This window comes from Nansenia antarctica (assembly GCF_963989245.1).
Source record: "Nansenia antarctica genome assembly, chromosome: 8".
Classification (NCBI taxonomy): domain Eukaryota; kingdom Metazoa; phylum Chordata; class Actinopteri; order Argentiniformes; family Microstomatidae; genus Nansenia; species Nansenia antarctica.
The window spans coordinates 51,786,722-51,802,494 of NC_137678.1; the positions used below are offsets into that span (position 1 = coordinate 51,786,722).

Consider the following 15,773-nt stretch of genomic DNA (forward strand, 5'->3'; position numbering starts at 1 on the left):
AGGACAGATCAGCATAGAAAGAGTTGAGGTGGTTCTTTTCACCCTCCACGGAACCTACTCAGTTTCACCGGACAGTAATATAACGTATACTGTACAAACTTGTTAAAGCATGGAACAGTGTAGGGCAGGGGTCACCAATTACATTTGTTCAAGGGCCAGAATTAGCATGCATTGTGGGGGGCCGGACTTACAAAAAAATATATATAGATTTAAATATATATTTGTTATTATTACTTAGGCATAATTAGCATATTGTTGTTTATATATATACAATATCATATATATATATATATATATACATATATAATAATAGCACTTAGCATTAAGGCACTCAGCATTAAGGGTTGGATCATCATCAGGTAGCAGCATCATGTCCAGGGGATGTACTTCAAGCCGCCTCGCGTTATGGAAACAGGAGATATGGCTCCTGCCCCATAAGGGCCATTAGGCTCGAGAGAACCATTGGTTCTCAAGGCTACTTTATGAAAAATAATTTTAAGAATAATTGACCATTTAGCAGACACTTTTAAACAAAAATGATTTACAATTAGAGATTACAGGGACATTCTCCCTGGAGTAATTTAACGCTCTCTGGGAGGACTCTCCCGCCTCTCCGCCCTGCTGCCCAGCGGGCGGCCCGTGGCCCGCTCCTCGTCGGTGCTGTTGGTCTCCACCATCTCGCTCTCCTCCGTGGAGATGACGTGCTGCTGCTTGCGGGGCTTCTTCCTGGGGGAGGCCCCGGGGATCAGCTCCCCGGAGGAGGGGGCGCTGAGGGAGGACTGGGAGCTCAGGCCGGGGGCGGAGGGGAGGTTCACACTGGACACTGAGGGGGGGGGAGACAGCCGAGTCATTCACACTATTATTTGTGTGCTCGACTCTGTTTTATTCAAAACAGTAGTGATGCTTTTAGCTTCCTTGTTTATTTTTCTGTGAGTTCTCTACATGACAAGCAGGGTTATACAACAGTTAGTTCCGACCAAGTCATTTGATTGGACAAGAGGCATTCCATGAGTGCTGATATACAGTATAACAGCACTGGGACCTTTCACTATATGTATCACTCCGAAATGACCGTTAATACAAAGTAGCTAGCCTGCAGATGTTTGTGTTCAGGTTGCTAGGCAACAGTCTGGTTGCGGAACTATTTGTTGTTGACGGAGCCAAAATAAATGATTAAATAAACAAACAAATCATAATCTGTTGTCACTTATTACTGTTAACTAATAAGTTGCGCTGTAGAACTGTTGTATAAAAGCAATATCACCCTCGAGGTCGTGCTGTTATACTGAATATCAGCACGGCTGTGATTGTCTTCCTACTCGGCCTGCGGCCTCGTACCTACGACCCAATCACAGCCCTGCTGATATTCAGTATAACAGCACTCCCTGTTCTGTGATATTGCTTAATTAGGGTTAGGGTTAGAAAGACTCCGCCCACATACCTGGCTGGAAGGTGTCCATGGGCTCCATCTCCTGTTTGATCTTCACCTCTGCGCAGGCGGAGCTGACGGCACACGGCGCGGTGCTGCTGGCCGCCGGCTGGGTGGGCGAGGCCACGGTGTTGGCCATGGAGGCCGGGACAGGGGGGGTGACCGCCATGGAGGCGGGGAGGGCGGAGAGCACTGTGGCGGGCTGGGAGGGGGGCGCGGGCCCGGGGGGGGCCAGCAGGGTGGGGATGGCCTGGGAGAGGTGCTGGGCCGGGGACGACACGGCCTGCTGCTCACCCCCCTGAGAGGGAAGGGCCTCTACGGCCGCCATGACGGGCGGAGCCATGGTCATGTGGACCTCCGCTTTGGGCTTCCCACTAGAAGGTTCCACAACAGGAGAGAATCATGTTAGGGGTCCGTAGTTGGCATTAATACGACTACTCATACTGATTTACACCTGATATACCATCCATCATATCGTGACGTTAGAATTATAAGGTTCCATCTCCATTTTTGTCAAAATTGTGTTTTCTACATAATCTGATCCATTAGGTGTTTATTAATGCCTGTGTGGTGTTATTTTAAAAATGTTGACATTTTTGAGTTAGTTAATAAAATACAACGGTTCCATCTCACAAAACATAATGGAATGTAAAAACTTTGACGCTCAATAGCTCTGAACTGCCCTAAACGGAGATAGAACCTTATCATTCTAAACTCACGATATATCATCCATCATAGACCACTCATGTAGCAAACACTCACGCTGCAGGCCGAGGGGACCCCGCTCCTCTCACCCCCCCCTCCACTCTGCCACTGTTGGGCTCGCCGGGCTGGCCTGGGATCAGGTTCTTCCTCACACACCTGGAACAGCAACAACAACACAGCAGCGGCCACGTTAAACACATTCTACAGTAACAACCAACACGGTGTCAGTCTCACTCAGGCATGCCGTGTGAAAGTGCCGTGGGGTAACGTAGGCGCAGAGGCAACACTCGCCCTTCATTGGCAGGCTTCTTGCGGAGGATGCTGGACCTGGGGGAGGAGACCAGGGTGGGGGCACTGCCCACGCCGACCTGGGGGTGCGTCTGCACCATGGTGGCCACAGGCTGCGTGGCGCTGAACGTGCTGCCGATAGGACTGGCTACGAACGTGGAGCAGTCTGCCAACATCACCCCTGAAAGGCACAAAGCATTAATGTAGTCACTTATTCACCAGCTATCGAGAGGAGAGGAGAGGAGAGGAGAGGAGAGGAGAGGAGAGGAGAGAGGAGAGAGGAGAGAGGAGAGGAAAGGAGAGGAGAGGAGAGGAGAGGAGAGGAGAGGAGAGGAGAGGAGGGGAGGAGGAGAGAGGAGAGAGGAGAGGAGGAGGAGAGAGGAGAGGAGAGAGGAGAGGAGAGGCAAGGAGAGGAGAGGAGAGGAGAGGAGAGGAGAGGAGAGGAGAGGAGAGGAGAGGAGAGGAGAGGAGAGAAATGGTTTGGTTTGATTTTGGGCTATTCAAAACATCTGTTTTGATGTTTAGTGTCTCCGTTTATTTCAGATGACCTGGAGCTTTGGCCTCAGACTGCGGCTGCTGTTGGTGGGCAGAGAACGGTGCCTGCTGCATCCCTTGCGTGGTGATTGACCCAGAGGTGTGCAGGCCCTGCACTCCCATTGGTGCAGGCTGGATGCCCTGCGCTGCCATTGATGCAGACTGGATGCCTTGGGTGCTGATCTGTGCTGACTGCAGGCCGATCCGGTCCACCGCCATCAGCTGCATCGGGTTCAGGTGTACAGTGGTGGCCACGCCCACTCCGGCTTGGTTGGGTAACCCTGAGCTCGGGGCTTGGGGGGTCACTGATGACAGGGGAGCAGCGTATATTAGATACATTCAAGCATACCTGCCAGACTATGTTCGTGAGCTTAGAATGATAAGGTTCTATCTCCGTTTAGAATGATAAGGTTCTATCTCCGTCTAGGGCAGTTCAGAGAGATTGAGCGTCAACGTTTTTACATTCCATTATGTTTTGTGAGATGGAACCTTTGTATTTTATGAATTACTAACTCAAAAATGTAAACATTTTAAAAATAACACCACACAGGCATTAATAAACACCTAATGGATCAGATTATGTAAAAAACTCAATTTTGACAAAAATGGAGATAGAACCTTATAATTCTAACGTCACGTGTTGTTAAATGTTGATATAAACTTGAAGGTTCTAAATCTTTCTTGTGTGTGTGCTGAGGCTGGTGTGTTGACCTGGGTACTGGCGTATGGTGGACACAGAGCTGGTGATGGGGGTGTAGGTGTGTGTCAGGGGGTACGGGGACGAGGAGTCGGTGGGCAGGAAGTACTGGAACTGCACTGGCACCGGTGGCCTGAGGGAGGCAGCAAACACAGTTATATGTTTAAGTATTACATTAGCAATGTATTCACTACCTGTATGTTTATTGTGATACATGCAGTAGTAGAATGTTGTGATACATGCAGTAGTAGAATGTTGTGATACATGCAGTAGTAGAATGTTGTGATACATGCAGTAGTAGAATGTTGTGATACATGCAGTAGTAGAATGTTGTGATACATGCAGTAGTAGAATGTTGTGATACATGCAGTAGTAGAATGTTGTGATACATGCAGTAGTATAATGACGTCACAATGACTCACCTGTTGTCACTTCTGGCTTCCATGGCGACCGGGTTAGGAGAGGAGCGGTGGACGGAGATGGAGATGAGGATGGTCCTCTCCCCTGGGTAGTCAGGCTGGACGCGGGGGGAGGTGTGGGCGATGGGCTGGGGGACCACTTTAGCTGTGATGCACAACACACAGAGAGAATATCATGAGGGGGGGAAATACACTTCAGACGAACAAAGCTGATCTGAACATCCAAAGGTAGAAAATAACAAACACAAACAGAAGCTAATGTAATAATAATAATAATAACTTTAATTTCTATAGCGCCTTTCAAAAAAAAACAAGGACGCTTTACAATTCTAAGAGAAATGATCAGACAGACAAAACAGAAAAACAAACAAAGCAAAACTGAAACATTGACTAGGGGCCAAAGGCCTTGGAGAACAGATGTGTTTTGAGGGCTAGTTTGAAGGAGTCCAGGGTGGGGGCGTTGCGGATCACTATGGGGAGGGACTTCCAGAGAGTAGGTGCGGCCACGCTGAAGACTCTGTACAGAGCAGTGGTCTTATTGAAGTGTTACATGAATGTGCTGCATGATGATTCGTTGCGCACGCTTACCAACAGGGATGGCAGAGGTCACGGCTGTGGCATGGGAGGAGTGTGAGGGCATCGTCATGGTTACGATGGTGCTGCTGGTCATCTGGGTGTGTGGCACAGCGCCTACGAGATGACGGAGAGACAGACAGCATCATCTATCAGTTCACAGCCACACTAATTACTGTATGGATAAGTGACACTATCTACTTTTGTGGTAAACTTTACATAAACATTTCAATCTCATGAGTTTCTCCCTCAATATCTGTGTCAAACAGAGTATAGTTGACAAGCTTAAATAGGGAACTCATGAGTTTAGAATGATAAGGTTCTATCTCCGTTTAGGGCAGTCCAGAGATATTGAGCGTCAACGTTTTTACATTCTATTATGTTTTGTGAGATGGAACCTTTGTATTTTATGAATTACTAACTCAAAAATGTCAACATTTTAAAAATAACACCACACAGGCATTAATGAACACCTAATGAATCAGATTATGTAAAAAACTCAATTTTGACAAATGGAAATAGAACCTTATAATTCTAACGTCACGAACTGTCAACGACCGAGTTAGCAAGGAACATGAAGTTCCACCTGTGATCCAGCTACCCCAGTGTGATTGTGATCCAGCTACCCCAGTGTTACTGTGACCCAACTACCCCAGTGTTACTGTGAACCAACTACCCCAGTGTTACTGTGAACCAGCTACCCCAGTGTTACTGTGAACCAGCTACCCCAGTGTTACTGTGAACCAACTACCCCAGTGTTACTGTGAACCAACTACCCCAGTGTTACTGTGAACCAGCTACCCCAGTGTTACTGTGAACCAGCTACCCCAGTGTTACTGTGAACCAGCTACCCCAGTGTTACTGTGAACCAACTACCCCAGTGTGATTGTGAGCCTCACACCTGTAGTGGTGGTTGATGGCACAGTATTCGTGGCAAGAATTGGTGCCACTGTTGCTGCAGCCACCAGAGTCACAGTGCTGAAGATAGATTTCTGTAATAAAAGTATTAAAAAGTATTTTTTTAAACATATTCATCAACTTTGATATCAGCATATTTGCCCTGTTGATTTGAAGTCTTATCGGGGTTCCCACACCTTCTGAAACATCAAATTCAAGCACCTTTCAAGGACTTTCAAGACTCAATTCCCTCAAATTCAAGGACCCAACACGGCATAGTTTGAGACAGAACTAGATGAGAATGTAATAGGAACTATCCGCTCACAGACAACAATTGAAAAGAGAGGCTTGAATGTGTGAACACTAGATGGTCTCTTGCCTTCTCTACCACAGCACAGCTAAACAATATATTGTGAAATATGTGTAAAGTTAAGCAATACGGAGACTTATTTCCTAGTTGACGAGCTAAGTAAAACATTTTTGAGAGAAAGAGAGAGAGAGAGGGGAATTCAAGCACTTTCAATGACTCATGTCTCAAGTTCACAAACTTTCAAGGATTTCAAGGACCCATGGAAACCCTGTCTTATCTATGAGCAGCCCTCGGACCTGTGTCATGGTGTGTGGAGGCTGGGGCTTCTGTGATCCGATGGCAGGGTGCGAGGGCAGGGTGATGCGTGTGGCCGTGTCACGAGACATCTGAGGTCGCTGGATGGTCAGCCCCGGGCGCCTGGAACAATAAACAGACAACTTAACAACACACGCCTTGTTAGCATCCAGAGCTAGATATGGTTTTACATCTGGAAGGCACACGTGCTGTTATTCTCATCCATGAGGGGAAACACAGTTGTCTATCGGGTTGTTAAGTCATGACGTGTTTCCGGGTCCAACGTTGGCTGAGGCGCTCTCTTCGAAATGCCTCAGTAATAATAATAATTCATTATATTTGTATGGCGCTTTTCCAAGGCTCAAAGACGCTGACAATATGGGAGAAACGGGAAAGTGCTGTGTCCCTTGTTGTATGACTAGATCCCAGTCTAAAAAACGATTGAACTGTCATTCTACCGCTTTAGTACACTGGTACTCTGGTGCTTTAGTACACTGGTACTCTGGTGCTTTAGTACACTGGTACTCTGGTGCTTTAGTACACTGGTACTCTGGTGCTTTAGTACACTGGTACTCTGGTGCTTTAGTACACTGGTACTCTGGTACTTTAGTACACTGGTACTCTGGTGCTTTAGTACACTGGTACTCTGGTGCTCTCACACTGTTCCGTCCATCTGGAAAGACGCTATCATTATTCCTGTTCCTAAGAAGGCTAGCTGCAAGGAAAATAATGACCTGCGACCAGTCGCTTTGACATCTGTTGTAATGAAATGTTTTGAAAAATTCATTATATGTAAAGTGAAAAATGCAGTCAGTTGCTCTCTGGATCCTTTTCAGTTTGCGTATAGATGTAACACAGGCACAGATGATGCAACCTCAGCCATGGTGCACTTCATATCTAAGCACTTAGAGGACCCTACCTACTATGTCCGACTCCTATTTGTTGATTTCAGTTCTGCTTTTAACACGATACAGCCGCACCTTTTAATTGAGAAGTTAAATGGGCTTAATGTCCCCCCCCTCATTATAAAATGGTATCACTCCTTTTTAACTAACCGCACACAGCGGGTCAGTGTTAATGGCACTCTTTCGGAACCCAGAACCATAAGCACTGGTGCTCCACAGGGTATAGTCAGTTCCCCTGTGCTCTTTACTTTATACACAAACGAGTGCAGAAGCACCTACCCTAGCAACCGCATCATAAAATTTTCGGATGACACTGCCATCCTTGCTTTAATCAAAAAGGACAGTGACCTAAATGACTATTATTCTGAAATCCAGAGGTTTGTTAAATGGTGTGATGTTAACTGCCTGGTTTTAAATGTTAAGAAAACTGAGGAGATGGTGTTCGACCCCAGAGGTGTTGGGGACCACAGGCCTGTGGTCATCCACAAACAATCCATCTCTCAGGTCGCCTCTTACAAATATCTTGGGGTTTTCATTGATAACTCACTCACCTGGAGCACTCATGTAGACAGCCTTTGTAGCAGATTACAACAACGACTACACTTCCTACGCCGCCTTAGAGTTCATGGTGTTGACCCAAAATGTATGCTACTTTTCTACCAGTCTGTCTTAGAGAGTCTCATCAGATACGGCATTACATCTTGGTTTGGTAACCTATCTGTAAAACTAAGGTCCAAACTGGTCCGACTGATACAGACTGCATGGAAGACTGCAGGGATGAGTGGTCTATAGGGGTGAAAGACCACTCATCCCTGCAGTCTATTTTTGAACAGGCTACTCTCAGACAGGCTAGTAGAATTCTCATGAATCCCTCCCATGTCCTACATGCAGAGTATGAACTGCTGCCCTCTGGGAGGAGGTTCAGAGTCCCCCGCGCTAGATTAAATAGATTTAAAAATTATTTTATTCCCGTTTCTGTTAAACTTTTAAACTGCACCAGATGAATGTAACTTATCTTGCTTATCATTTTATTCCCACTCTTGTTTTAATCAGGTCCGCCTTCTGTTTGTGTGCTAATATCCTGTATTGTCTGTTGCTCTTTGTTGGCTGCTGTGGGGTGTAAGCCCAATACAAATTTCCCAGTGATGGGACAATAAAGTGACTCTTGACTTGACTCTTGACTCTTGACTCTTTAGTACACTGGTACTCTGGTGCTTTAGTACACTGGTACTCTGGTGCTTTAGTACACTGGTACTCTGGTGCTTTAGTACACTGGTACTCTGGTGCTTTAGTACACTGGTACTCTGGTGCAGGGAATTTTTGGTTTGGACCCGGAAATTGCTAAACGTCACGTTTGACGTCAGACTTAACAACCGAATTGGCATGCACTCCTACCAAGTCAGCAAGTACATTACAATTACAGCTAACTAGCTACGTACCCATGCACCATCTCCCCAGAGTGTGTGACTGTGGGACTGATGACAGGAGACTGAGTCCTGGTGGCCGAGATGGGGGCGACCACCGTGGGGAGCACCGCCGTGGAGGTGGTGACGGCCGGGCGGGACTGAGGAGAGATGGAGAGAGAGAGGGTTTATAAACACAGTCAGTTCACCTTCTGTTTCTCCACAAGACTCCAACCATAGTCCTTCTATTGTCCAGCATGTTTACAGTTAGTTTGTAAAGACTTTTACCTGACTGTCCGTAAATTAACTGATTTCAGAGCTTTCTGAAATCTGTATTTACGAATGTGTTTATTATTAAGCTTCGTCTTTTGATGTGCTTGCTGCTTATAGTAGCACAACCGTTTATGAATGAATGAATGAATGAATGAATGAATGAATGAATGGTCTTTATTGTCATTGATATAGTACAGGTACGAAACAACGACATTTGGGAGGGGGGGCTCCCCTGGTGCTAGGAAAGAAAAAAACTAAAAAACAAGAAGGGAAAGGAGCTGGTTTACATAAATAAAGGCTATGTACACTATCCACTATACTATACTATACAAATAAAACACTGTGCTGTACTCTATGCTATGCTATACCTATTCTAACATTTCCTATTCTCTGCAACCTTATGTACCCTAGGGTTGTCATATTGCACATAGTGTTATTGCACATTCATTTAAAGTGTCGCAGTTTGCAGGCTTGAAATGTACACATTTGTGCCTCAGCACTACACCTGATTTCAATCCAGCAGCTGCCATCAATCCGTCCAGACTGTCCAGGGCCCAGAACCTAGGTCTTTGCTGTGTTCAGGGCCTGAATGGCCCTGGGGTAGAAGTTGAGCTTCAGTCTGTTTGTCCTTGCGAACATGGTCCTGAACCGCCTGTTCGAGGGCAGCCGAGCAAAGTGTTCGTACCAAGTTATGCTTGTCAACAGAGTGACGTGTGTCGTGTGTAGTTCTTCATAGATCTAGCCTCTTAATTCTGCCCTCAAAGTGCACCAAATTGATGCATTTTACTTTCAAATGTAAAAAAGAAATCTGAATTTTTAAAATGTTTGCCATTTAGCAGATGCTTTTAATCCAAAGCAATTTCAGGGTATATACAGGAATCTTGAGGTTAATTTCAATACCTTTCTAAGACTTTTTAAAGACCTTGTCAATATTTTTCCAGACCTCACCGCCACTTCGAGCTGTAACCGTTTACATCAGTGAGACCTTTAACTTAACAGTTTTAGTTTGCAATAGACTAGACCACTATCATACAACAGAATTTCCGGTTCATCTTTGTTTTTTAATAAAACTAATAAATTCACAAACTTTTACTAAAAGTTTTTAGGACTCAAACTCTTTGGACAGTCTAATTCAGAAAAATACCAACAAAATTCAAGACCTCATAAAATCGTGATAAGACTTTTTAATACTTATTAAGGGTCTTGATTTTCCCAAAATTGATTTATCAACTTTTAATACTTTTCAAGACACCGCGGATACCCTGGATGTGTTTACATACAGCACTTCCCCTGAATGCACATGAACTGAAAACTATAGTTTCGATGTGAAAGGTAAGTTGATTTGAGTTTGTCATTATACAGTAAACAACCACCAATAGGGAAACCATCAGTCACGATCAAGTGATTAATTTATTTGACCCTGTATGGACAGGAATCCAATTAACTCAGTTTTTACTTTTTGCTAAACACCTCTCGAAAAGTGTTGGGCGTGGGCTGTGGTACTTCCAAACTAATGTAATCAGTCAAACACAAAGTTGTACTCAACCTTCCTCACCTTGTGTTAAAAACGGGGGAACACAACATTTCACACGTGTTCGAATATTGTAGCAGGAACCTTCATAAGTGTTAGAAGTACAGTACAAATGTTCAAATCATTTATTTTTTAGGACACCATCCACATTCAATATTTAATTGGAGTCCTTTGACTACAAGTCCTATAATTCATTCTAAACTTCAAAACATACTTCATCCAAAACGTTATTAAATATGCACGGTCACACATACCCTCTCCCCCTCGTAGCAGTTGAGTAACTTCTCATTTTCCCTCAGGGATTAATTGGTTGGTGGATTTATTTACACTAAACACTCTGGACCACTGCACCGCAGACAAACACAGCGAATGTTATCTTTATTCTGACGCGTTTGGTCTCTAACGGCTGAATAAGCAGGAGGGCGACTCCCCTCTTGGTCTCTATGCACAAATGAAAAGAAGTTGAGTTAATTAAAGTTAATTAAAGTGTAATCAGTTGATTCTGGGACATGGGATGTGACGGCAGTTGGTGAAACTGGGAACAAAGTCGGCAACCGACCAAATGTTCAGACTTCTGTTCTGAAAAATGCTCTCGCTAGTCAAGCCAAAGATATTGCGATGCGATGGATTCGGTGAGTAATATATCCAGAGTCATCAAGATTATCTATCCTGCTGTCGCTGACTGAATGTTTTGCTGTAATATTTTACAGATAAATCGTGAGCTTAGAATGATAAGGTTCTATCTCCGTTTAGGGTAGTTCAGAGATATTGAGCGTCACAGTTTTTACATTCCATTATGTTTTATGAGATGGAAACTTTGTATTTTATTAATTACTAACTAAAACATTTCAAGATTTTTAAAATAACACCACACAGGCATTAATAAACACCTAATGGATCAGATTATGTAAAAAAATAAATGTTGACCAAAAATGGGGATCCTTACAATTCTAACGTCACGAAATGTCAGCGTACAAAATCTCTCCAATGGCTGGAATATATACAGTAGCCTGTACTGAAATGCAATTGGTCTAATTTTCCAAATGGCCAGACTGGTCTGTTTAAAATGCCATCGATAGGACAAATCACCATGACAACCACAATAACTACATAACTATACAAGTAACATAGTCTCTGATAACATTGTCTCTGCTGCCCGCCTGTGGACGTTAGATGATGTACTTTAAGGGCTCAAAAACAAAAGTGTCGGTTGTTGATACTGAAATCATGTTTGTAGTCTTTAGTCAGATACAACACTATCATGTCATGAACAAAGAAAAAATAGGGATGAAATCACATTTTGCCATACACTGTACAATGTGTGTGCTACAAATATTATATCACCAACTTCAATGATCCTTCTTTGCAAGTGTGATTTAGACCTGGGCTTTATCTGTGTCAGTGTGACATGTATGATGTTTGAATTGAGCAGTTATGGCTCTGTGATAACCCTGCTCTGTCTCTGTGATAACCCTGCTCTGTGGTAACTCTGCTCTGTGGTAACCCTGCTCTGTGATAACTCTGCTCTGTGGTAACCCTGCTCTGTGATAACTCTGCTCTGTGGTAACCCTGCTCTGTGATAACCCTGCTCTGTGGTAACCCTGCTCTGTGATAACTCTGCTCTGTGATAACCCTGCTCTGTGATAACCCTGCTCTGTGATAACTCTGCTCTGTGATAACCCTGCTCTGTGATAACTCTGCTCTGTGATAACCCTGCTCTGTGATAACTCTGCTCTGTGATAACCCTGCTCTGTGATAACTCTGCTCTGTGATAACTCTGCTCTGTGATAACTCTGCTCTGTGATAACCCTGCTCTGTGATAACCCTGCTCTGTGGTAACCCTGCACCGCAGGGCACAGAAAAATAAAGTATCTTAATCAGGGCTCTCAAGTCTCACGCATTGGGCGTGAGACACACGCATTTCAACCCGTTCACACGCTCACACGCCGCGTGTGTCTTACGCCCAATGCGTGAGACTTGAGATCCCTGATCTTAACGACAGCAAAAGTGATGGATGTCAGAAATACATTACCTGGAGATTCAATAAGGTACTTTTATATGACAGGATATGGGTTAGGGTTATATGACACCTATAGCGAGATCATTTATTGAATAGAACAATCAAACTTGGCGACGTACAAAAATAATCCATAAGCGATCAAAACCAGAAAAATAACAAACAATGCGTAGGCCTAGCCTATAGAATATGCGTATAATGCGGTCAACAAAAATACATCGCTCCCCTCTCTCTCCACTACCGCCATGCAAGATGCGCAGGTGCTTGAATTACCTTGCAATATCACCCCCCATAACCATATGACTTCTCAATACGGTGATCAAGGCAATAAACAAACAATCAAAGTAAACTCACAATAAACCCATTAGCCTGTTATAGTAAATACCCCCCTACAACACCTCAGGCAGACTGAAAGGACACACATTTCATTATCGCCTATTTCATTACCTTTCTCCATAACGACGTCGGATGGGAGGGATGGGAGTTAGAATCGGTGCTCTATTATTCTACCTAGCCCAGAGTCCCCGGATGAGTGCCTCTAAAACTGAACTCGTATTTTGAGAAAAACGGAATTGTATTTAGAGAACTGAATTGTATTTTGAGAAAAAACGAATTGTATTTAGAGAAACTGAATTAGAAAACTGAATGAAAATAATGAAAACTGAATTGAATACAATTCAATCTGTCGAATACAATTCAGTTTGTGCTCAGATTCAATTCAATCTGTCAAATACAATTCAGATCTGTGAAATACAATTCAATTTGTGCTCATATTCAATTCAATCTGTCAAATACAATTCAATTTCTGCTGGCACTAAAATAGCTCCATACGATACCAGTCTGGTGGGCAGGGAACCAAGAAAGATGTGACAGTGGCAAAGATACATTATTATCAACAACGCAAACAAGACAGTGATACGCACAGATATAACCAAGTGTGGTCTGTTGAAGAGTTTGGAGAGTTGTGACGGTCAGTGGCTAAAACTTGACATAAGAATAAACAGGTTCTTTCAACATGCTCACCTTGTAAACCTGGTCCAGTGTAAGGCGTCGATTAGCTTCTGGGCGGATGGTCCAGTAGGATATCTTGCCATCTTGGGTCATCTCACGGGTGAACATGCCATGCAGGGAGAGGTTGTGGCGAATAGAATTCTGGCGGGGGGGGACATAGAGGGAATCAAAATAAGATCATTATCTCATGGCAATGCAAGTTTCCTTTTTAAAGTTGGATCCATACCCTAGGAAGTCTACAACCCCTAGGTCTAAATGAGGATTTTGACACGAGTGTCGTGCTATGAATAAATTACTTTAGATTTATATGTTCTATGCTATATGATGGCTACTGCCTGACGTCTGCATGTTTGTAGCATTTCTCTATAGTTTTTTGTCCTGCTATGTATATTGTAAATATTTGATTTAGGTGTTTCCTGTCTCATGAACACTTGTTTTTGTAGTCCACTAAATCTACAATTCCCTTGATGCCTAGCCACTAGGTGACATTTTTGACACAGGTGTTGTGCATTGGCTAAAATGAAGTGATGTTGTTTGAACCCTTTATACCACTGACTGCATTCACTTGTCTACTTTATGCCTGAGGAAGGTCTATGACACAAAGCTCGCAATAAACAAAACACATTTGTACAGTGTTTGAGTGTGCGGATGCTGTTATTTTTTTCAGTTCCAGCACCTCAGCTAAGTCTGATCACAGATGAGCGGTGGTATTTTCACTATTTTAAAGGAAATTGACCGCAACATTGTCTGTATAGGACACCTGACAAAATGGTTTTAGTAAATGGGTTACCTTCCAGCCTGGCTTGGCCACATTTCTGAAATATGGGAAGTGGCCCTCAATCCAGGTGTAAATCTCTTTCAATGTCATCCTCATGTTCTTTTTACTGTTGATAGCAAACTGGATCATTGCCGAGTACGAGTATGGTGGCCTCTCTGAGAAGGGGTCTTTGATAACACTTTCGGTTTCCATTTGTTTACTTTGTGGCTTTGGAAGGAAAAAAATAGGTTGGCTTGTTTAGATACTTCACTTGGGCAATACAAACTTCATAAATTGTTTCATGTAGCATACTATTTCGAATACTTTTCACATTCATTCTATTCATATTGGTACACTCAATAGACTTTGCTTGCTTGCCTCAAATCTGTTAAACAATTAATCAAGTTTGTATGGTCTTAGTTGTCCTAGAGCTTTATTTGTATACTATCACACCTGAGTGCAAAACTGGTGTGACAAACACACTGGGTAAACAAATGTGTCAGGAGAACACACAGGAACATGTTAGACTACTGCAACAACAATGTATCAGTAAACCCTCCTTGAGGTTCAGGGTTTATGTACTATGCCTAGTGACAATCCCACTCCAGTGACAAGAGACAGAACACAAACCTGGTGTATCTGTGGGCATTGATCATGATTCTCCTTGTCAGAAACCTTCTTGGCAGCATCTGGCCCTAAGCCGTCTGTGCTCATCTTCCCAAGCCACTGGATGTTAGTCAGGCCGTCATCTAGTGGACAGCAATCCAGGTCCTTATTCACTGAAAAACAATGATTGTGCAGAATAACCTGTACCTGTTCCTTGTGAATAGCTCTTCCATCAATGGATGTTTTTCATGACATGTGGTGGTTCTTTGAGCAAAAATATTAAATTAAATAAACATGAAATACATTTACTTACATGGTTTAATTGTAGTCAGAGACTTAGGATCTAGAAGGTAGTCCGTTTTGGATGCTTTCTCTGGCCGTCTGAAAAGAGCCATGCTACTCCTACCAGAGGTGCTTCCTTCCTCCGGACCATCTTCTAGATTGCCACTTCCACTCAGAAGGATAAACTTGTTGGGTCCTTGAGGACCACACTCCTTCCCTTTAGCAGTGAGTGCTGCAATAACACTCTGAAGGTCTGCAGTTTTAGGGATGACTACCACCACGCCAGGCCTAGTGGGGTGGTCCATCATGCGGATGCCATCAGGAAAGCGCTGGCCACCTGACGGTTTGGATGCTTCTTTGCGTTTTGGTCCATCTGGCTCATCCTGTGAGGGAGCTGGATCATTTCGCTGGAAAGCCAGCTTCCTCCTCTTGAGGATCAGTGGTCTCCTTGGGCTCTTGCTCATTCTGATCAGATCACAGAGACTGTCCTTTTATGCTCACTTGCTGTCTAAATAAACGACAGACAGGGAAGACAAGCCACTAGATTAATTGCAATCAGATGGTGAACAATGAGCAGTTGATACTAGTTACGTGTACTATTCAGAACACATCCTTCTACCTGAAAGAGATGAGTTGTAAACTGGAGGGTTGATGTAACAGCAGTTGATTCAACAACGTTTGAATGTTCCTTGATGAAAGCTAGCTAGCGTAAACCAGACAAGGCAAAAATACATTCACACCAGACGTGTGGAACACCAATCAACTTATGATTAGCCTATGATGATAAAATGTTGTTTATAAATGTTTCTATGTCTTGATGATGCACTTATAAGGGGAAAACC

General features: G+C 43.7%; 1 protein-coding gene across 1 annotated transcript; it reads right to left on the reverse strand.

Moving 5' to 3' along the window:
• Nucleotides 1–581: 581 nt before the first annotated feature.
• On the reverse strand, nt 582–15,395 carry LOC308164374 (histone deacetylase complex subunit SAP130-like; the record flags this gene model as incomplete). Its single annotated transcript, XM_080538478.1, has 15 exons — nt 582–823; nt 1,442–1,803; nt 2,192–2,290; nt 2,426–2,603; nt 2,971–3,261; nt 3,668–3,786; nt 4,076–4,217; nt 4,661–4,762; nt 5,547–5,637; nt 6,149–6,269; nt 8,491–8,615; nt 13,299–13,427; nt 14,077–14,271; nt 14,674–14,822; nt 15,056–15,395. 15 exons carry the CDS (start codon nt 15,393–15,395, stop codon nt 582–584), a joined length of 2,685 nt encoding a protein of 894 aa, XP_080394604.1.
• Nucleotides 15,396–15,773: the final 378 nt, after the last annotated feature.